The sequence below is a fragment of the Danio rerio genome, chromosome 24 (genome assembly GCF_052040795.2).
Source record: "Danio rerio strain M-AB ecotype USA chromosome 24, GRCz13ab, whole genome shotgun sequence".
Lineage (NCBI taxonomy): Eukaryota > Metazoa > Chordata > Actinopteri > Cypriniformes > Danionidae > Danio > Danio rerio.
Window position 1 is genome coordinate 10,535,001 of NC_141044.1, and position 24,300 is coordinate 10,559,300.

General features: G+C 35.8%; 1 protein-coding gene and 1 long non-coding RNA gene across 9 annotated transcripts in view; one reads left to right on the forward strand and one right to left on the reverse strand.

Annotated features, from left to right (window-relative positions):
• pou6f2 (POU class 6 homeobox 2) overlaps nucleotides 1-19,141 on the forward strand; it is a 232,754-nt gene extending 213,613 nt beyond the window's left edge. For all 8 annotated transcript variants that reach the window (XM_087309297.1, XM_087309300.1, XM_087309294.1 and 5 more), the window contains one exon: nucleotides 17,775-19,141. In XM_087309297.1, coding sequence (XP_087165423.1) covers nucleotides 17,775-18,282 — 508 coding nt within the window. In that variant the 3' untranslated portion in view covers nucleotides 18,283-19,141. The remainder of the gene's footprint in view (nucleotides 1-17,774) is intronic.
• A 505-nt stretch (nucleotides 19,142-19,646) lies between these two features.
• LOC141380826 (uncharacterized) lies at nucleotides 19,647-23,561 on the reverse strand. Its single transcript, XR_015524784.1, has 2 exons — nucleotides 21,274-23,561; nucleotides 19,647-21,202 (listed from the first exon to the last, which is right to left on the reverse strand). It is a non-coding gene; the product is annotated as an uncharacterized LOC141380826 (long non-coding RNA).
• Between the last annotated feature and the right edge of the window lie 739 nt (nucleotides 23,562-24,300).

A 24,300-nucleotide genomic window follows, 5' to 3' on the forward strand; every position in this document is an offset into this window, starting at 1 on the left:
TTCACGATTCATTTTTTTGAAAAGTATACTTTATTGTATAACCGTTGTGAATTATGTGTATCCTGTACAGCAGGGCTATTCAATTAGTTTGTCATGGGGGCCAGTTGATGAAAAGCATCCCAAATGAGGGCCCAGGGAGATATGACTTGTAATATAAGTGATGACTTAATAGCATATAAGAGCCCATATGTGGTATTTTTACTCCTTAATACACCCGTGTTGGATTTTACTACATTAAAATGTTAATTTGTTGTATTTTGAAACTACATAACATCACTGCATTGTACAATGTGGCTGTTTTTTTACGAACATATTCAAATGCCGGCATGTTAGCTCTCTGCAACTTTCACATGGTCGCCCACTGGAACTAAACAGGGCTGCGCCCAGTCAGTAACTGAATGAGAGACCACATATCTAGGTTGCTGCCGGAAGGAGTGTGAGTGACGCCAGCAAGGGGGCACCCAAACTGCGGTCTGTATGGGTCCTAATGCCCCAGTATAGCAATAGGGACTCTATACTGCTCAGTGAGCGCCATCTTTCGGATGAGACATTAAACGGAGGTCCTGACTCTCTGTGGTCGTTAAAAATCCCAGGATGTCCTTTAAAAAAGAGTAGGGATTTCACCCTGGCATCCTGACCAAATTTGCCCACTGGCCTATATCCATCATGGCCTCCTAACCCTCCCCATATCATAATTGGCTTCATGACTCTGTCTCCTCTCCACCAATCAGCCGGTGTGTGGTGTGCGGTCTGATGCAATATGGCTGCCGTCGAGTCATCCAGGTGGATGCTGCACACTGGTGGTGGATGAGGAGATTCCCCCCAATGTGTAAAGCTCTTTGAGTGCCCAGAAAAACGCTATATAAATGTAAGAAATTATTATTATTATTAATATTATTATTAGTAGTAGTAGTAGTAGTAGTAGTAGTAGTAGTATTTCAAAGCAAAACAAAAGCAGTGCATTGCTGAAGTAGGCTTCTTCTACATTCAGACACATTCATATGTTATTTTTGAACTACATAACAGTTATGGATGCAACAATTATACATTTTGGTTGTTCGATTAAATAGTCTGAAGAAAAATCATGGTTTCATGGTTATCACGTCTAATGTAAATTTAAGCTTTATATTAGCTAACTATTTAAATGAACTGTTGTTATCATCTGCGTTCATACATACAAAATCATTTTTATATATTGTAATAAATCGTCTATCATATCTTTTGTTTACATTGCATTGGAAATAACAAATTTGCGCATGGAAAAGACGTGATATGTGAATGGCCCGCTGCTATAGTTAATCTAGTGTGCTTGTGTATTAGCCTTGTTGTATAAGCTAGGAACTTTAAACTAAATCACAGTTGACACAACTTTGCTTAGTTGCAGCAGTTGCGTTCCGTGCAACAGAGCGTTTGGAAGCCTTTAAGATTAATTAAGCATGACAAATTAAAGTGTGGTTAATAGTGTAATCGGCTAATCATTGCATCTCTTATAACGATATTAGTGCATTGTACAAAAGGCCTTTTCTACAAAAACATATCCAAATGTTTTCAGTTGCCCGCGCCACTCGCTTGATGTCAGGTGACTCATGCTCTGCACAGCCTTCAACTGCAGCTTGTGCTGTATTAAACAGATGCACGTCACTTCATAACAATAACGGCCGTTTTTCGACTGAACTAAATTTGTTTTTAATGGTCACAATATTGGAGGGCTGGAACAAATTGCCTTGGGGGCCAAGTTTGGCTTGCGAGCCACCAATAAAAAGCCCTGCTGTACAATTAAAGTCATTTAACTAATTAGTTAGTGAAATTTTCTGTGAAAATGTGTATGCTTTTTTGATTATTTTCCAAGTGCTGTTTAACAGACCAAATAATTTTTACAGTATTTCCTATAATATTTTTCTTCTGGAAAAAAAGTCTTAATACAGGGGCATCTGCGGGGTCTTGAAACAGTGTCTACACCTACCCCAACCCTAAACCCAATGGTCTCAGTAATATAAAAACAGATCTGGATCTGGAGTCTTCTTTATTAGTATAGCAGATTAACCACAAGAATTGTTTATATTATTTATTAAATTTGCCAATAATTGTATTTTATAAACGTTTACCCCAAACCCTAAACCCAACCGTCATAGTAATGTAAAATCAGAACTGGAGACTTCTCTATTAGTATAGCTGAATAACCATGTGAATCTAATATAACAGCTTTCTGAGCCTTCTAATAAGCGCAAAAAGCCCTACTGGCCCATATCCAGCAGCTGATAACCACTGATAACTCCCATTCAGTCAAGTGATAACATTCAAAGCAGGTGCTTAAAACGTTTTAAAATGTCTTAAATCTCAAAAGGTAAATTTTAGGCCTTAAAAAGTGTTAAATCTACTGAAATATTGTGTTGCAGGTCTTAAATCTTTTTAACAGTTCTTAATTTTCCTTTGTTGATGCAAAGATACACAATCTCGCCATTAACACTCATACAAAGACCAACAATCCATCTCAATAAAACCTTTTATTTAAAAAAATAGCATTTTAAACTGTATTTACTATAATGTTTAATCACTTTCCTTGGGAAAGGTCTAAAGAAAATCGACACACTGCCACTTTAGCTCTCAAAAAAAAAATTGATTGTACTTTTTTTTTTTTTTTTACTTTATCCACTGTGTTTGTTTTTGATCAAGCACCTGCCTTTGAGAGATTCAGATGTGCACACATTTCTGTTTTGAATATTACTTTAAGTAATATTTGTTTAAGCATTCTCCATTTATTCACTGCTGAGAATACTGACCTGATCTATATGTTTCATTATTAAATCATTATTAATGTATTATTAAATGTATTCAATTATAATCAGTTTTTGATAGGGCAAATGAAAATCTTTTCCAACTGGGATATTCAAAATAATCCTCAGCATTTAGCCCTGTAAATAAGTCTAAAGTTTTATTCATAATGGTCTTTAAAAGGTCTTAAAAAGTCTTAATTTTTAAAGAAACTCTGTAAATAAGCAAACACTGCTATCCAATTAACCTAATTGCTTAGTTAACATAATAAACAGTCTTTAATTTGCACTTTAAGCTTATTAATAAAATCTTGCAAATATATTTGTACTGAAAAAAATATGTAACACTAATCACAATTCATGGTATTAACAAACCATAAACTACCACTACTAGCTTAATAATCTAATTAGCTGTTTATTAATAGTTAGTAAGGTAGAAGTCGGGTTTAGGTTTAGGGCAGGATTAAGGATGCAGAATAAGATCATATAACTACTAATGAACAGTTAATATCTTAATAAAAGACAAGTAATAAATCAGTAGTTGATAGCATGAATTATGTAATGTAATGTAATGTGTATTTTATATAGCGCATTTATTGTGTATATCCATACACCCAAAGCGCTTCACAATCATGAGGGGGTCTGTCCACACCACCACCAGTGTGCAGCATCCACTTGGATGATGCGACGACAGCCACAGGACAATGGCGCAAGTGCACTCACCACACACCAGCTATTGGTGGAGTGAAGAGATAGTGATAGACCCAATTTGGTGGATGGGGATGATTAGGAGGCCATGATGGAAAAAGGCAGAATGAGGGACTTTTGGCCAGGACACCAGGGTTTCACCCCTACTCTTTATGAGAAGTGCCATGGGATTTGTAATGATCACAGAGAGTCTGGACCTCAGTTTAACATCTCATCCGAAAGACTGCGCCCACTGACAGTATAGTGTCCCCTTCACTTTTACAGGGGCATTAGGGCTCACACAGACCGCATAGTTGAACGCCCCCTGTTGGCCTCTCTAACATCACGTGCAACAGCAACCTACTTTCCCCATGTGGTCTCCCATCCAGATACTGACCAGGCTCAGCCCTGCTTAGCTTCAGTGAGGAACCGGTCTTGGGCTGCAGGGTGATGTGGCTTTGGCTTTTAGATCATAATTGTGATCTAAAGTGTTACTAAAAAATTCTGTCACCATGGAAAAGACAAAAAGTTAACACTTTAGATTAATGGTCCATTAGTTAATGTATTTACTAAGTATAAATAATTTTGTAATTTATTAATCATAGCTCAACATTAATGCATAATGCATTAAAATCCGATCTTATGCTTGTTAACATTAGGTAATAGACACTGAGTTAACATGAACTATAGTTAAGAAAGATGAATAAGTACCATAATAAATATATTTTGAAGTGTTATCAACTACAGAAATGTTATCAAATATAGTTTATTAATATAAGATTTTGTTCCTATATGCCACATATTTGTTCTGGTTTTGATTGTAATGTAATAACATGCTGATTTGGAATAATAATTATTGAGGAAAGCGCTATACAAATAAACCTGAATTGAATATAAATGCGAATACATTAGATAATACAAATCTAAATCATATCCTGATCTTTCGTTTGTTTGGTTAAATACACCATACTCTGTGCGACAAATTCAATTTTCCTCCTTTTACACGGCACATTTCACAGCCGTTCCTGGAACGAGGCTGCTTTTGCATGCGCCGCTGCTCATGAGATGTCATATCATCACATAATTGCGAGATGGGAATCGTTTTTCCACTTTTAAGCTGTGTGGATTTACAACATTAATCCACACCAGAACACTAGATTCGCATCAATGATTCATGTCTCAGGCTGCAAAGCTGCCATCTGTAATTTGCACAACAAATTGGGCAGAAGAGCTGCTTAACATGACTGTATATATATTTAATCACACCTACTTTCCCTTCTGGCCGCCTGCTTCATTTCTGTCTGAAGGCTGTCCTCCGTATTCATCTGAAACGATAAAGACAATTCTGCCTCTTACATGACAGTTTTTGTAATTTGAGAGCAGTGAGAAGTTTAATGTTTTTTAATAACATGATTGAATGTTAATAAATATCCAGCACAAATGTTTGTGAACTTTATTAATTGCATTTATTACATTTGGTACTGGCTGTTTAATGGAGAGATTTTTTTTTTTTTACTTAATTAGTTTCTGGTAATTAAATTATTTTGTCTTTTTCGGTGACAGTATATAATATTTTACTATTTGGCAACATACTAATATTCAGCTTATAGTGCCGTTTCAATGCTTAACTTAGACATTGGTACGGTATTGGTATTTTTTTTCTATTTCTGCACCGAATATTGTGAAAAATCTGCGGATTTCTGTGGAATGATTTTGGGTTTATTGTAACTAAAATCTTAACATGTTTAATAAAAAATAATATATATTTTTTTACTTTTATTTAATATTTACAAAGCAAGTCCTATTAGATCCATTTCGGTACACAAAGCAAGTCTCTCATATAATATATCTACCATACAGTTGAAGTCAGAGTAATTAGCCCCTCTTTGAATTTTTTTCTTTTTTACATTTTTCCTAAATGATGTTTAACAGAGCAAGGAAATTTTCACAGTATGTCTAATAATATTTTTCCTTCTGGAGAAAGTCTTATTTGTTTTATTTTGGCTAGAGTAAAAGCAGTTTTAAAAAAAAAAAATTAAGTCAATATTATTCGCCCCTTTAAGCTATATTTCTTTCCGATAGTCTACAGAATAAACCATCGTTACCTAATTACCCCAACCTGCCTAGTTAACCTAATTAACCTGGTTAAGCCTTTAAATGAAACTTTAAGCTGTATAGTCTTGAATCATCACCATGGCAAAGAAAAAATAAATTAGTTATTATAAATGAGTTATTAAAACTATTTTGTTTAGAAATGTGTTGAAAAAATCTTTTCTCCGTAAACAATAATTGAGGAGTAAAATAAACAGAGGGGCTAATAATTCTGTATCTACTAAAAGACAAAAATAATTATTTTACAAACTGTTTTGTACAGTAAGTAAATCATATGAACGTTTTTATATTAGTCAGTAAGAGTACTGAAATTAATTTAAATATATTAGGTAATAAATATAAATTTTATAGACTCTTAAATAAATAGACTCAATGATGGGCTAAAAATCTGTAGAAATCTGGATTTCTGCACTTGCAGATTCCGTGTGGGGGGTAGTCATTGGACAACAGTGATTTGTTTTGTAGCCAAATTCCTATGGGGGGCTGATAATATGGACCTTTTTTTTTTTTTTAATAAAACTTTTATTCCAGCCACACTAAATAAATTAAGACTTTCTGAAGAAGTATATATATAAATATAAATATATATTTCCTATATAATTATGGGAAATATATATATATATATATATACACTGTTAAAAATTGTCTCGTTAAAAAACAGTAAAATACTGGCAGCTGCAGTTGCCAGCAATGTACTGTTATTTTACAGTATGTTGCTGTAAAAATACACGGACTACATTGATTTACACAATACTCAAGGGAACTCATTTTGCTCACTGAAAGCAACTGCCTCAAATTGGTCAACTGCTGAATGAGTTTATGAAGTAATGTGCTATAAATGCTTAGAAGCATACTTATAATGATAATTTATTTTAGTTAATTAAAAAAGTTCGGTTTAACTCTAATGTCTTATTTTTCACAACAGTACACATACATGTAAACCTGGAATTACCAGAGAGATTCTGACTGCATCAGCAACTAAACAGCCGCTGTCTTTAAATAGAGAAACATGCAGAATAACAACAGCAGTTCACTGTTCATCTTTAACTCATACACTGGCTCTACTCTCCTCCACAACGGTGACACACAGAAGAAATTAGCTTCAGGTTTTACAGTAAAATACTGTTTTTTCCTTGATTTAACAGTAATCTACTGGCAGCTGTGGTTGCCAGCAATCTACTGTTTTTTTACAGTCTATTTCCATAGTGTAAATTAACAGTATATTACTGTTAAAATACATTTTTACACTGTGTTTTTACCTCTCACACCTTTAACCCTTTAAACCCCAGAGCATATACTTCAGTTTTAATTGAAGTGTCCACACTACTGAGTGTTCAAGAAACATGTAGCAAAGCTGAAGTAAATTCATTAATTAACTGACTAATTAAATGATAATTGAGGATTAACAATGAACAAATGAAGAAATACTGAAGGGAAAAAACAAGAACAGAACATACAAAACTTTAGTCACAGCTTTATAATGAAATAACCTGAAGAACAACAAATGATTAAATCATTGAAATGATCAGCAGATGATTAAACAACTCTACAAACATCATCACCAGCTACACTTATTACTTAATACATGTATTTTTGTATAACATCTACTTAAGTTCTTCTTGAGAAAAAGTGAAAGTTTTACGTCACCATCATGGAGAACAGAGTTTACTTTAGTTGGGCTCTTAGCCCTGACGTTTGTAACATTTATATATCTTGGCTGCTGCAATTGTTAAGAACTTTGTTTAAAAAGCTCATTTGTTGAGGCAAGCCAGCCAAAAACCTAAATAGGATCTGGTGATGTTCATGTTGCTATTAAATGGCAGAGTCTGTTCTCATTGAGTGTAATAAAATTTACTGCTCCTATTCAATGTTAAATCTATTGTTTTACATTATATGCCTATATATGGCAATAATTTCTGGAAGTTTTAAAGAATATCTTGGACAATAACACTGCTCTATGGTGTAAATCGCACTCAAAGAGACATCAATAGTCAGCATATGAACCTCAATAATGGTGACAACTAACAAAATTAACAGTTTAACTCACAAACAGGCAACTGAAAGTCTAAACATAAACAACAGCAGAATCAAACACAAATAAAGAAAACTGTTAGACCATTATACAACATTTATTTATACCGCAATGCATGCTGGGATATTTATATTGTGCCACTCCCAGCATGCATTGCAGCATGAAACATTTGAGATGTTACCATTGTTGAGATACAAGGTCAGATTCATCAGGTCTGAGTGTGTATTTGTCATAACTGAACTGTTTTTGTATGTTATTTCTTAGCTGTTAAGTAATTATGGAGGTATCTTTTCTGTTTCCACTTCTCATTAATTAAATTAATACCTGCAACTAAGCATAAAATCTATTGCATGTGGCCCTTCTTCCAGATTTATATCAAAACATTTATCAGAACTAATTTCAGACAAATAGATTTCTCTATTTATTGACTTTCCAACTTTATTGTTATAATACAAACGTTTTGTTAACTCTGTATTACAGCAGTTGGAAAGTCTTCTTAAATGAGTTCCAGGGTGAAGAGCCCAACTAAATCAGCCCCTCACTCCATTACGGTGACACAAAAAACACCTTAATTTCTGTTGGATCTCAATGAGAATAGTATGGAAGTCAAATCAGTCAGTAATAAGTGTGTCTGCTGTTGTTTGTGGAGTTGTTTAATGATCCTCTGCTGAGACTGAAGCTGTTTTATTTGATTTGATTTAATGCTGTAACTCAAGTCACTGTTTGTGTTTCTTGTTTATTTTCTTCAGTAATTGTAATTATTAACAGCAGGTGTTCATCAGTGTCTGAATTCACTCATTAGTGTTCATTAAAACTGTCAGGTGAACTATATTAGTTAACTAGTGTATGAAATAGTGAACAAGGACACAAAGTGTGATTTCAAACACAGACTTCAAAACATCGAATCTGAACTCTGTTAGCTCACAGTTTTCTGCAGTTGGTTACTTTCTCGAAAACAAAAATGTTACCCAGAAAGCACTGTTTTTAACAGAATATTACTGTCTTAGTAAAAAAACATTATTTTACCGTAGAATCTGACCATTTTTTAACAGCAATTTTTTACAGTGTATATATATATATATATATATATATATATATATATATATATATATATATATATATATATATATATATATATATATATATATATATATACACATATACATATTATAGGAAATACTGTGACAATGGTCTTTCTGTCTTAAGCATCACTTGCAGGCATATTTAAAAATATATATTTAATATAACTTTACAAGGGCTAATATGAAGATTAATACAAAGTAGCAGTAAGTATATTAATAATGATGAAATGTGACAAATGTTCTTTAAAAATTCTAAAATGTTATTTTCAAAGAATTATTGTTTTCAAAGATCTATTTTCATAATGGATGTGATTTTTTGGAGCTGATATCAAATGAATGATTTCTAATGGATCATTCATGCGTCTTGCGTTGAGAACTGGAGTCTTGAAATTTAGTTGTGCTTGCATAAAAATAAATACTGTTTTGAAACTAAAATGAAAAATAGTTATTTGAAATTATATTAAGTTATATTAATTATATTAAAGTTGTATTTAATATACATGCTATATGTGTGCTGCAGTAAATTCAGCCTTGAATTAAATAAATAGTTAAATCCTAAAATAGCTCAAAACCATCATTTTCATTTAACATAATACATTTTTAGCAAAAGGATAGATTTTTTAACAACTTTTTAGAAATAGTTTTAGTTTTGTTGATAATAATATAAATTATCTGTAATTTTGTAAAAAAAAAAGAAATTATAATAATAATTAAAAAGTTTAAAGGTTGTGTATTATTATATTATTGATCAGTTATCTTTGTTCTTTTTAACTGCTATTACTACTACTGTTGCTAATAGGAAAACTAATAATAATAAATATGAAGTATGTAGTCACTGTTAAACCCTTGTGATTCCTGCTGTCTCTCTCCAAAAGCTGAAATATTTCACTTTTATTTTCTGACATTGCTTCAACAAACAGAGTCTAGAATTAAGAAGTTAAATAATACACAACATAATAAATGAGGCATCCAATATGCCTAGACTCCGTTATTGTTTCCTGCTTGGCTGGATTTAACAGGGTGCTGTCACTCATCTCCGTGCTGGAAAAAAGCGTCTTTGCGTTTGAGGACCTGGGAGAGCGAGGGCCTTTGCCCCCGCTTCAGGCGTCTTTTCAAATGCCAGTTAAGATTCCATCAAAGGTCTCCTCGCAGGAGCCTGTCCAGGAGTTATGGACCAAGAGAGACTGTGTGTTGTTTCAGAGAGCAGCCGTTCACCTCTCTCCCCTTCTCTCAGCTGGGCTTTTCTCTGTCTGTCTGACAGATGTCCATGCGTTGGATAGGAGCGCAGGTCAGGGAACTCACTGAAACATCTTTCCATTAAAGCCTGTGCGAGGCACACCTGCTTCAGCACTTTGGAAATCTCCACGTTCAGTGAAGTCATTGGAGACTAAAGTTCTTTTTGTGGATCTTCTGTTACTATACTCTATAGCTGGTTATACAGATCAGGTTTTTTAGATCAGTAGATCTAAGTGTTTGCCAACCTATTTATCAATGACAGCAAGTGGAGAAATACCATCATTTTTTTTAGCAAACATGCGAACTAAAGCTTCATCCTGTTGTTTTATGGTAGCAACATGTTGTAAATTGTAGAAATATGTTAACAACATGCTAATTAATGTCAGCAAATATTTAATACTGTAAACAGTATTAAGTAAGTTACAGTATTAATTAAGCTTGTAGCATAATGCTAAAAGATCCTACAAATTCATTCATTCATTCATTTTCAGCTTAGTCCCTTTATTAATCAGGGGTTGCCACAGCGGAATGAACTTATCCAGCATATGTTTTATCCAGCGGATGCCCTTCCAGCTGCAACCTATCACTGGGAAGCAAGTTACTAACATACTAGGTTTTTTTTAAACATACTGAAAACATGCTAGTAACATTTTAATTGTAGCATAATGCTATAAGATGTTAATTACATGCTACAAACATGCTAGCAATTTTTTGAACATATTGAAAACATGCTACTAACATATTAATCGTGGCATAACGCTAAAAGATGTTAGGTACATGCTACAAACATGCTAGGATTTTTTTAACAAACTGAAATCATGCCAGTAACACAAATTGTAGCATAATGCTAAAAGATGTTAGTTACATGTTACAAACAGTCTAGCATCATGACAAATTATGCTAACAGTTAAAACATGCTAGCAACATGTAAATCATGTGCTAAGACATGCTGGAACCCTCTTGAGAAAAGTACCCATTGTTTTACTCAACGCAAACTTACAGCAATTCTTAACTTGAAGGGCTTTATTTTAATGATCTAGGTGCAAAGTCTAAAGCGCAGGGCGCAAATTAATTAAGGTCATGTCCAAATCCACTTTTGGTGTTTTAAGGACAGAAAAATATGCTCTACGCTGCATCACATGGTCTAACTGGGTTGTGCTTACTCTTTGGGTGTGTTTTAAGCATAACGTGCATTAAACCAATCAGAGTCTCATCTCACATTCCCTTTGAGAGTAAGTTGCGTCACGCCTTGGTGCATTTTTCATTTACATGGTGGACTTTGTAAGAGGAAAAACTGAACACTTCACTAGCGAGAAAACAGTTAAACAGACCATCTGCAGCGCGAGGAAAAAGAATGATCCTCCTTCATTCGGCCTCTTTACTGTCTCTTTACTTTTACTTATTACTTCTTTACTTTCGTGAATACATTTACATTTACATTTACATTTAGTCATTTAGCAGACGCTTTTATCCAAAGCGACTTACAAATGAGGACAAGGAAGCAATTTACACAACTAAGAGCAACAATGAATAAGTACTAAAGGCAAGTTTCAGGTCTGTAAAGTCTAAGAAGGGAAGTGTTAGTAGTTTTTTTTTTTTTTTTTTTTTTTGTACAATTAGTGTGATATTCAAAGAGGCAATTGCAGCTTAGGAAGTGAAGTGGAGACTAAATAGTTGAGTTTTTAGTCGTTTCTTGAAAATAGCGAGTGACTCTGCTGTTCTGATGCAGTTAGGGAGTTCATTCCACCAACTGGGCAGATTGAGCGTGAGCGTTCGCGAAAGTGATTTTTTCCCTCTTTGGGATGGAACCACGAGGCGACGTTCATTCACAGAACGCAAGTTTCTGGAGGGCACATAGATCTGCAGAAGTGAGTGCAGATAAGAAGGTGCTAGGCCAGAAGTCACTTTGTAGGCAAACATCAGAGTTTTGAATTTGATGCGAGCAGCAACTGGCAGCCAGTGCAAACGGACTAGCAGCGGAGTGACATGTGCTCGTTTAGGTTCATTGAAGACAACTCGTGCTGCTGCATTCTGGAGCAGTTGAAGAGGCTTGATAGAGTAAGCTGGAAGCCCAGCTAGTAGAGAGTTGCAGTAATCCAGTTTGGAGAGAACAAGAGCTTGAACAAGGAGTTGAGCTGCATGTTCAGATAAGAAGGGTCGGATCTTTCTGATGTTATAGAGTGCAAATCTGCACGATCGAGCAGTTCTAGAAATGTGGTCAGAGAAGTTTAGTTGGTCATCAATCGTTACTCCAAGGCTTTTCACCATTTTGGATGCAGTAATGGTTGCCCCATCCATCTGGATTGAAAAGTTATGGTGTAGAGTCGGGTTGGCAGAAACTACAAGCATTTCCGTTTTTGCGAGGTTCAGCTGAAGATGATGATCTTTCATCCAGTGTGAAATATCCAACAGGCAGGCTGAGATACGAGCTGGAACCGAGGGATCATCAGGATGAAAAGAGAGGTATAGCTGGGTGTCATCAGCATAGCAGTGGTAGGAGAATCCATGTCTCTGGATGACTGGTCCTAGAGATGATGTGTAGATGGAGAAGAGAAGTGGCCCAAGAACAGAGCCTTGAGGTACCCCAGTGTTTAGATGCTGTAGGTTGGACACCTCTCCCCTCCAAGACACCCTGAATGACCTGTCAGAGAGGTAAGATCTAAACCATTGTATAACAGTGCCCGCAACGCCCAGTGACTCAAGCGTAGATAGCAGGATCTGGTGGTTGACAGTGTCAAAAGCAGCTGACAAGTCCAGCAAAATGAGGACTGATGATTTAGAGTCTGCTTTAGCCAGTCTGAGATCCTCCACGACCGAGAGCAGGGCAGTCTCAGTTGAGTGGCCTTTCTTAAAGCCGGATTGCTTGTTGTCCATGAGATTGTTTTGAGTAAGAAAGTCCAGGACTTGATTGAACACTACTTTCTCCAGAATCTTGGCCATGAATGGAAGCAGGGATACTGGTCTGTAGTTTTCAAGTAGCGTATGGTCCAGGTTGGGTTTCTTTAGCAGTGGGGTTACCCTAGCCTGCTTAAATGTAGTGGGGAATAAACCAGAGTCAAGAGATGTGTTAATTATGTGAGTCAGTGTTGGTATGACTGCAGGAGAGATGGCTTGCAAGAGATGAGAGGGAATGGGATCGAGTGGACAGGTGGTTGCATGGCTAGATAGCACAAGTTTGGACACCTCAGACTCAGAGAGCTGAGAAAAAGAGGTGAGTGTGTGTGGTGTTGGTGTTGTATCTTGCGTGTTTGTTGTAGGTGCAGCAAATTGAGCACTGATTTTTGCAGTTTTGGTGCAGAAGAATGTAGCAAAGTCATCAGTAGTAAGTGTGGAGGATGCGGGTGGAGGAGGAGGATAGAGGAGGGAGGAAAATGTTTTAAAAAGTAGGCGAGGATTAGTGGCATTGTTGATTTTCAGACGGTAATACGTCTGCTTTGCAGAAGTAACCTCAGCTGAGAAAGAGGACAGAAGAGTTTGGTATGTTAAGAGATGTGCAGGATTTTTAGTTTTCCGCCAAATTCTCTCTGCAGCCCGAAGTTTTGAGCGATGCTCACGGAGAGCATCCGAGAGCCAGGGTGCAGGAGGACTGGCACGGGCTGGCCTGGATGCAAGAGGACATAATCGGTCTAGACATGATGCTAGTGTGGAGCAGAGTGTATTAGTGGCACTGTTCGAATCAAGTGCAGTGAGTTTGCGAGATGGAGGAAGAGAGTCTGAAACAATGGTGGATAGTCTATTGGGTGAGAGAGATCGTAGGTTTCTGCGAAAGGTAACCAGTGTTGGAGTGTGTGGCGGCTCAGGAGTAATGTGGATGTTGAGAGACAGAAGGAAATGATCAGATATTTGTAGTGGAGTTACTATTGTTTGATCAGTGAAGCAGTGTCGTGTGTAAATAAGGTCTAGCTGATTACCTGATTTGTGGGTAGCAGAAGTAGGTGCTCTTTTTAGGTCAAAAGAGGCAAGCAGAGTCTGAAAGTCTGCAGCTTGCGGTTTGTCAACGTAAATGTTGAAGTCACCTAGCACCAATAAGGGAGTGGCAAAATTAGAAAAAGATGAGAGAAGAACATCCAGTTCATCTAGGAAGTGACCTAATTTACCTGGTGGGCGGTAGATGACAACCACATTTATGTAGAAGGGGTGGATAATGGTGACTGCATGGAATTCAAAGGAGCTGATTGTTGGCAGGGACGGTATCAGAGTAAATTTCCATTCTTTGGAAATTAGTAGTCCAGTCCCACCCCCTCTCCCTGTCTGACGAGGAGTGTGGGAAAAAGAGAAATTAGCAGAAAGAGTAGCATGTGTAGCAGTGTCCTCCGGCCTCAACCAGGTCTCAGTTAGAGCCATGAGATTATAGTCAGAATATGTAGCTATGGAGGTAATAAAATCAGCCTTGTTAACAGCTGATTGACAATTCCAGAGGCCCACGGAGAGAGAGAGTTGTGAAATAGTAGATACATGTATTGAACGAAGGTTGTGAGGATTACGCCTGCAGCGCACCTCCCGTGTTTTGCGAGTGTTAGTAACAACAGGAATTAGAAAACACATAATAAAAGTGCACTGACAACAAAAAATAAGTGTGAAGTAAAACAATACAGTAAAGTACTCAAGTGCTTTGTCGGTGTCTTTGCATAAGGAAATGGTGGATTTTTAACACAATTCTGCGCAGAAATAGCAAAAAATGTCCGCAGATTCCGTCTAGCCCTACACATTCCCAATTACGGAAAGTAATAGAAGTGGGCTTTGGGGACAGTTCCCTTTTAAAAATTTTACATTTTCATATTCAATGTATTAATTCATACAAATTAACCCTTTTTCTGACAATACATAAAATAATAACAATTTCTTATGAAATTGGGCTGATCTTACAAAAAATCAAGAAAAACGAAACGAAAAAAAACATGTTGATTACAAAATAACCATGGTTTTGTTACAGCAATAGTTTAACTGTGGCACTTCTTGCAGAGTATACAAATAGTAACCTGTAAAATAAAAAAATAATTAATTCAATAAATGAACGTTTACTATAATATACTATAATGTTTCTCACTTTTTTCCCCAACAGACTTGATTTTGTATTATGACCTACCAGCTTGTCAAACTAGAGCATAACTGAAAATACATCCATCTCCTCATTTGTCATTATTTCCATAATTGAGTAAAAAGTCAAACGAAGATCTAAATAAGATCCTGAAATATATTTCTGTGTGGCTGCTGTATAAAATTTAGCCATAGCTTTTTCTGAGTGCTTTGTTTAAACAAGTGTGAAACTAGTTACCGTGACAAATTTTCCATCATTGTTTTTGTACAGAAAGCAAAGTTTCAACAGCAATAGCAAAACCTACATATTAGACTGATTTGCCTCCCTGGAGACCCTTTAAACTTGCAGACATATTCAAAAGTGAAGGTGAAAATGTATTAGCATTAAACATTAAATGAGCATCAGGGTTGCTTGAGGAAGATGTCAGAAAAGTGTATTAAAATGTGTGTGCATTTGAGTGAATAATTTAAGCCATCTGTGAATTAATAATGCTTTTAATGTTTTACCGCATGCTTGTGTTATCCATTTGACAATATGTATTAGTCTCTCACACAAAACAGAATTCCTAATCATATGTGATGCTGTCTGTGGCTTTGATTATACATAAGAGCTAGAGAAGAAAACGGCAAGGCCAAATAAATGACTCATTCTTTATGCAACCCAGGCTCATTGGAAATACGTGCCCAGGGCTACGTTTTTGCGAAACGTCAAATGTGTTGCTCCAGCGACTTTTCCTTAGTGCTTGTGATGACAAATCCACTAGAGGGCGCTGTCTTTATATTTGTGAATCTCAAATACTTTACTGCGATACGTAAATGTGCTATTTACACACGTCAGTGAGAAGCTAGGGGTTTGCCATGTATTTATCACCTTGCGATTACAAACCATAGACTTACTATGGTTAACCATTTTTGTGGTATTTATTCAGCACAAAGAATCGCAATCTTTTATTCATAGATAATATGTACAATGCATCTGGAATGTATTCATAGCACTTCATCTTTTCCACGTTTTATTTTATTTTTTTGTTTATGTTACAGTCTTATTACAAAATTAACTTATTTATTTCGTCAAAACTCTACACACAATACCCCATAATGACAATTTTTTTTAATTGTTGCAAATGTACAAAAAAATTAGAAACCTGAAAAATCACATGTACATAAGTATTCACAGCCTTTGTTCAATACTTTGTTGATGCACCTTTGGCAGCAGTTACAGCCTCAAGTCTTTTTGAAGATGATGCCACCCATGTGCTTTGGGTCATTGTTTTGCTGGAAGATGAACCGTTGCCCCAGTCTGAGGTCAAGAGCACTCTGAAGCAGGTTTTCATTCAGGATGTCTCTGTACATTGCTGCATTCATCTTTCCCTCTATCGTGACTAGTCTTCCAGTTGCTGCTGAAAAACATCCCCGCAGCATGATGCTGCCACCACCATGCTTCACTGTAGGAATGGTATTAGCCTGCTGATGAGCGGTGCCTGGTTTTCTCCAAACCTAACGCCTGGCATTCACTTAAAAGAGTTAAATTTTAGTCTCATCAGACCAGAGAACTTGGTTTCAGATGCCTTTTGGCAAATTCCAGGCAGACTGCTACGTGCCCTTTTCTAAGGAGTAGCTTCTGTCTGGCCACTCTACCATACAGGGCTAATTGATGGATTACTGCACAGATGGTTGTCCTTCTGTAAGCTTCTCCTCTTTCCACAGAAGAACACTGGCGCTCAGACAGAGTGACCATTGGGTTATTGATCACCTCCCTGACTAAGGCCCTTCTCCCCCGATTACTCAGCTTAGATGGCCGGCCGGCCAGCTCTAGGAAGAGTCCTGGTGGTTCTAAACATCTTCCACTTAAGGATGATGGAGGCCACTGTGCTTACTGGAACTTTTCAAAGCAGAAAGCATTTTCTGTAACCTACCTTGTGCCTCGAGACAATCCTGTCTCGGAGGTCTAGATACAATTCCTTTGTCTTCATGCTTGGTTTGTGCTTTGACATGCACTGTCAACCCTGGGACCTTGTATAGATAGGTATATGCCTGTTTAAATTATGTCCAATCAACTGAATTTACCACCGAAGAACTCTAATGAGGCTGCTGAAACATCTCAAGAATGATCAGTGGAAACAGAATGTACCTGAGCTCAATTTAGAGGCTGTGAATACTAATGTACATGTAATTTTTCAGGCTTTTTTTTGATAAATTTGTAACAATTTCAAAAAATCTTTTTCACATTGCAATTATGGGGAATTGTGTGTAGAATTTTGAGGAAACAATGAATATAACCCATTTTGGAATAAGGCTGTGACATAAAATGTTTTGGGAAAAATGAATACTTTCTGGATGCACTGTATGTACATGTGTGAAAAGGAACAAATGTTGCTTACATGATTTTATCGTAGCAAAAAACCTTTGTATTACCCAGAAACAGCAGGCAAATGTATGCTCGAAGCTCGTTCTTTACACTTTCACAAAAACTTAGCCCAAGGCACATATTTCCAATGAGCCTGGGTTGTCTTTATGATATCAGTCAGGTGCTTGTTTGTTTTTGGACCGGCCCGTGGAAGAGTCCTCTTGGTTCAATGCATCATGGGTACAGAGAGTCAACAAAAATGACGCATGAAGACCTAAAAAAAAAAAGCTCCGTGAACTTGCATAATGATGAATTGAACAGGTAAAGTGATGCAGTAGAAGCCACAAATACTCTCTGTCCCATTGGCAGCTTGGGCCAGGAGATCCCTTTCAGGCAAATAGGTCAGACAGGAAACCCCTCGCTCAATCCGGGCACTTGAGTAAGCTTGTTCTCTCTCAATTCTCCCCCAGACACACCATCCTGAGAAGCCACTTTTTCCTACCACAGGAAGCCCAAGAGAACACTATAGCTAGCAGTCTGACAGGCAAACTGAACCCTGGCCTTTTATATCCTGCCAGGTTCGAGAAGTTGGACATCACCCCAAAAAGCGCCCAGAAGATTAAGCCCGTGCTGGAGCGCTGGATGGCCGAGGCGGAAGCCCGCCATCGCTCTGGCATGCAGAACCTGACCGAGTTTATCGGCAGCGAGCCCTCCAAAAAGCGCAAACGCCGGACCTCTTTCACGCCGCAGGCCCTGGAAATCCTCAACAGCCACTTCGAGAAGAATACTCACCCCTCCGGTCAGGAGATGACAGAAATCGCTGAGAAACTGAACTATGATCGCGAGGTGGTGCGCGTCTGGTTCTGCAATAAGAGGCAAGCTTTGAAAAACACTATAAAGAGGCTTAAACAGCCTGAGGGACTTGTGCCGGGCGCACCGATGGACCCTCTGGTTGATAATATGGAGGAACACCAGTGAGCATCCAATGCGATGGTCAAACATCTGATGTTGCGGACTTTAAAGAACTGGACGATTGCTATCCAATGCTCTGTCGACTGGATGAGCTGTTGACAAAGGCTAAAAGAATTATTGTCAGTGTTATCATCACAAAAGCAAAAACCAAAAAAGTCAAGAAAAAAAAAAAAACAGAGTTGTGTGAAGCAGATTGTGGGATCATATTTAAATCAAGGATGGTGAAGAAACTACTTACCAAAGTTTGTTGCATCTGATTCCTAAGGTTTTTTAATTGTAAATGTGTTTTACATTTTTACATTTTTACTGGGGAGAAAAAAAAAACGAAAGAAAAAAAGGAACAAAAAAAAGAGGGATGGGGTTGGTGGGTGTGACATTCAATCTATGTCTTATTTTATCACTTGGGTTTTTAATGTAAATATCTCTGCTAATCTGTCACCAAAATTGAAATCACAAGTTCCAAAAATATCAACGTTTATTTCAAAACTTGTCACATTATTTATGTGAAGTCCTCGTCGTCTGTGTCATCGGTTCATTAACATTAAGGCATCAGCCAGTGAAGAGTGCATTTGGGAGGAATATTTTGCTAAGAGATTCTCAGTGATTATACCACATGTACCGCATTTGTTGCAGCTTTGATTGAAGCTATTTTACGGCATTGCCAAAGCCTCCTAGCCAAAGAACAAGGACATTGTGTTATACCTTGGCCTGAAACTACTCAAATTCTATTATTCTTTACATGTGATCGGATGTTTTATTTTTTAAAGCAAAGGGTTTTATTTTACTCGTCACACTCAACTAAATATATTCTATATATAAATATATTCATAAAGATTTCAAGTAAATGAGATGGATTACTTTTAAAGATTTCTCTTGGGTTATGCAAGTTATCTTTTTGTCTGTGTGTCTTTATCATTTGGACTGTGCAACAACTCACATTGTGTCAGAACTATTTTCTCTGATGTCAAAAAAAATTTGGAAAATGCTCATTTTGATTGAAAATCAAATATTTCAACATTCATAATTCTTTTTTATTCCTTTTTATATTATATTTCAAGAATCACAAAGGAAATTTTACGTATAGTTGTTGGCAATGTCTTTAGAAAGTATGTTAATGATTTAACAGCGATATAAATAGCTTACAATTCAACCGAAGGGAAATGCTAATGTTGAAAGTGTTCTCCAATGCAGTGTTTCTCAACCACGTTTCTGGTGGACCACCAGCACTGCATGCTTTGGGTGTCTCCTTAGTCTGTCACACCCATTACAGGTCTTTCAATCTCTGCTAATGAGCTGGTGATCTGAATCAGGTATGTTTGGTTAAGGAGACATGGGAAATGTGCAGAGCTGATGGTCCTCCAGGAATGTGGTTGAGAAACACTTCTCTAATGGATTCACTTCATATTTAATGACTACAAGTAAAACTAAAAGTAAAAGGTGTAAGTTTACAGATAAATGATGATGATATTCAACCAAAAAATAAAATTGACAGTTAATTTACTCACCCTTAGAGCATCTGAAAGTTAGGTGATGTTTTTATTTTTAGAATATTAAAGATTTTAAACTGGAACTGAAATGTTTAAGCTATTTAGTAATTCCAAATAATGTAACTCAAAACTACTGACACTTTTAGAGTCAATTACATCAATAAACATGAACTGTAAAAACAATTATGTCAAAAGTCAGCTGTAGTTGCCTAAATTTTACCATCATAAATATGGTAGAAGAATTCAAATATAAGCTCTATTTCATTCATTTTAGTGTTAATACACCAAAGTTTTAAAATATTAAAATCTATACATACTGTAAAAAAACAAACACAACTCCTTCATATTGTCCCAACACAAATCAATGAAGTTAATTGGTAAGACTTTATTTTAATGGTCCCTATTGCGCATTTTGTTGACTAAAAATTGCATTGCAACTACTTCTCATTTGAGCATTAGTAGACTGTCTGCTTAATATCTGTTGATACTTTAACATTTAACTGACTAAACTAAAAATTATTCAAAGATTATTCTTTGTATTTATTTATTTATTTAAGGTAAGTGGTTGTAAACAATGTATTTGGGCTGAATTTAAACCAACAAATTAAGTTAAACAATACCAAATTTAATTTGTTTGTTTCAACACATATAAATCATGTGCAACAATTTTTCAGACATCTTTTTTTTTTTTTTGTGTATAAGTAGCTTTGCAAGTACATGTCAACCTAAACTAACCCTAAAGCCAATTTATCAATCTACTTATAATCCAATGAGAATTAGTTGGCATGCAGATGCAATGTAACTTAAATTCAACGAAATGCGCTAAAGGGGCCATCAGAATAAAGTGATACCACACTCAAAACAAAATGAGTTGAAGCTACACAATTCAAAGTTTTTTTGGGTGCAACTTGTCAATTGTTTTATGTTTAATCTACTTAAATTTGTAAATATAATTGCGATAAATTTAATCTATTTTTGTTTGGACAACAGCAATGAATTGTAACCCTGCATTTTTACAGTGCAGTTAATTTAATTGTTTTAAAAAATTTAAGCGGATTGAACACAAAACAATTAAGTTGTCCCAAAAATACCTTATGGACTGTTGGTTCAACTCATATTAAAAAAAGTAGTTTGAATAAGCAGCAAATGTAATTTTTGAGTGCATTATACCTTTATTACACCGATAAAAACGACCTAAAGCATGTGGTTATGATGAATTAATTGTTTTCATAAATTTTGGTGGATTGAACACAAAACAATTACGTTGTCCCAAAAGTACCTTATGGGTTATGTTGGTTTAAATAAGCAGTTTGAATACGCAGTAAGTGAGCACATTATACCTTTATTACAAAGACAAAACCAACCAAAAGCATGTGGTTATGATAAATGAATTGTTTTTACAAATTTAGGTGGATTAAACATAAAACAATTAGGTTGTCCTAAAAGTACCTTATGGTAGTGGTTGGTTCAACTTATATTTAATAAGTAGTTTGAATAAGCAGTAAGTTACATTTTCCCAAAAACACTTTATGGATTGTGTTGGTTCAACTCATATTAAATAAGTCATTTTTGAGCGTGTTATACACTTAAAAAATGCAGGGTTCCACACAATTCATTTATATTGTCCTAACACAAATTGATTAAATTAACTTTACAGGTTTACCCAATTTAAGTGGATTGAACATAAAGAATTAAGTTGCCCCAATGAAATCTAAATAATTGTGTTGTTTTAGCTGATTTTAAATAAGTAGTTTGAACAAGCAATACAAAAAAATGTTTTTTGAGTCTACCTTTACTACACAGACAAAAACAACCAAAAGCATGTTGGTGATGGGAAAGTCATATAACGAAGCAATGCTCATCACAAAAAGCAGAACAATAGTAAAGAAAATCATAACAATGTCAACAACAAAGGAAGTGAATTCTGGGATTTACTGATAATCATTACTTAATAATTTACAGTTATTCATCATATAAAAGGAAACATACTGTTGACCAGTATTTTTACATGTTTAATATTAAAATTACCGCCATTTATATGGCGAAACTAAAGTGTAAACCCACACTGTAAAACCTAACAGTCAACTTTATCAAATGAAATGAGTGTAGTTAATTCAGAATTGACTGATAGTTAATTCTACTCATTTGAAAAGAGTTTTGAACTCCGTGTTTAAAGTAATGAGTTAAATAAATACCTTATTACTTCAACTTAAATGGAGAAACTTTACAGTACTCATATAGATTTTTTTTTTTAACTCAAATGGGTTGTAGCAATCGGTTTCCTCAAACTGTTTGAGTTCTCTTCATTTATTGGGTTTTTCTGTGCTCAAATTGCTTCCTTTACCCAAATGGATGAAGTTCACAGTACTCATTAGGATTAGTTTTTGAACTTAAATGGTTTGTTGCAGTCCTGTTTCCTCAAACAGTTTGAGTTACCTTAACTTTTTGAGTTTTAAAGTGAGGCAAAATCAAAGACAGCAAAGTCACATATTTACTAAATGGCCCGAGGGTGAGTAAATTAAGCAGATGTTCATTTTATGTCTCTGTCCTCCACTGAACAAGTCAAAAACTACAAAGGGGGCTTGCTTTATGGCATTTAAATATGCTATCAGAATTCCGAAGTTCATAAAATTTACAATTTTGTACTGATTTGTAAATTTGTAAATCTAAAATTAAACCCAATCTACCTGTCCATCAGCAAAAACAAACAAAAAAGGAAAATATTTTAAGGTATTTACACTTGCTGTTCATCACAATGAACATTTACTATACACTAACTAAAAAATCATCCACGTAACAGAAATCTCGGCTCATATTAAAAGAGATGTCTAATTTCATTAACTGAACTCTTGTTGTATGGTAGAATGCCATTTCACCAGCTTGTTGTTTTTCCTGAATATTCAGAAGCATGGCATCTGCGCTCGGTTGCAGAGACAGGACGTCTTAAGGTATACAGGCTTAGGAAACAAAAGCTGTAACCAAAAATGAAAACCAAGAGACGGGGATCTAAGCTCTGCCTTCTGCTCATCCTTTCAATGCTGGACCAAAGCTCAATAGTTATATGCACATTGTACAGAGAAATGGCTAAATGTCGCTGACAATCTTGAAATATGTAACCGATTGAAGAAAATTGATTAAACGGAGGAGTATATCATTTCGAATTACCTCAGCACTGTCCTGCTAAGTAGTGAGCAATGTCAAAACACGATACCTTTCTGTAAAAGTTCAACATGAAGGACTTGTGTATATGTTTGTAAGTAGTTTTCAGATTCTCACCTGCTTTACTTTTACCATGTGCTTTCCAGGGTCACGTGTATAGAACAGACGATTGTTACCTGACTTTCTTCTTTTTTATCATTGGGTTTCTGCATTGTTAATGTTTGTTTTTCTCTTTCCACTATGTGAGATGCATTTTTGAGTTTGATTGCCTGGAATTGCCCTGTATAAATGGAGAACAAAGAAAAGTTGGCAGTTCAACGCAATTGCTTTCGAAAGCTGATGGAAACCTTTTGAAATTTATTGAAGAACACAGACTGGAATACACACACACACACACACGCACACAAACACGCAGTCGAGTTTAAAAAGTCAACGTTGTTATTACTCTCAAGACCTCGAAACCAAAGCTGTTTAACCTGCTAAGGATGCTTTAAATTTTATAGACTGAAAACTGTATGTATTATATAGAGCAATATCTGTTCGGTCAGTTAAGCTGCACTTTGTGTATTTCTTAACAGCTTCAAGTCTGTCACATTAATTTGTACCATAATAATTAATAATAAACAATTGTTTGACATGAAACATGATGGCTGCATTTCTTGTTGAAGAATGTTCATCAGATTTAAAAGACAAAAAGGAAGAATGTCCAGAAGATGATTTCTATCTATCTATCTATCTATCTATCTATCTATCTATCTATCTATCTATCTATCTATCTATCTATCTATCTATCTATCTATCTATCTATCTATCTATCTATCTATCTATCTATCTATCTATCTATCTATCTATCCATCCATCCATCCATCCATCCATCCATCCATCCATCCATCCATCCATCCATCCATCCATCCATCCATCCATCCATCCATCCATCCATCCATCCATCCATCCATCCATCCATCCATCCATCCATCCATCCATCCATCCATCCATCCATCCATCCATCCATCCATCCATCCATCCGTGTATATATATATATATATATATATATATATATATATATATATAATAAGTAATATCAGCATCAGTACAGCCTCTTTACCCTTTGTGTATTACTCCGCCCACATACAGCCAGCAACAAGCAGACACTACAGTTTAACAAATAGTACTACCGTTACACAACAAAATATAGTTTTGAGGCCTTTTAGTTGAGAATATAGTTGTTTAGATTGCAACTATGCAGTTTGTTTGCAAGAATAGTGCCTATTTTAAAATATTTACAATTTCTGAGAGACAGCTCGTCGGCGACAGTTGACGTTTTCTATCTTCAAGAAGGCGACTGAACAGCATAATAAACCTTTACGCTTAGAAGATA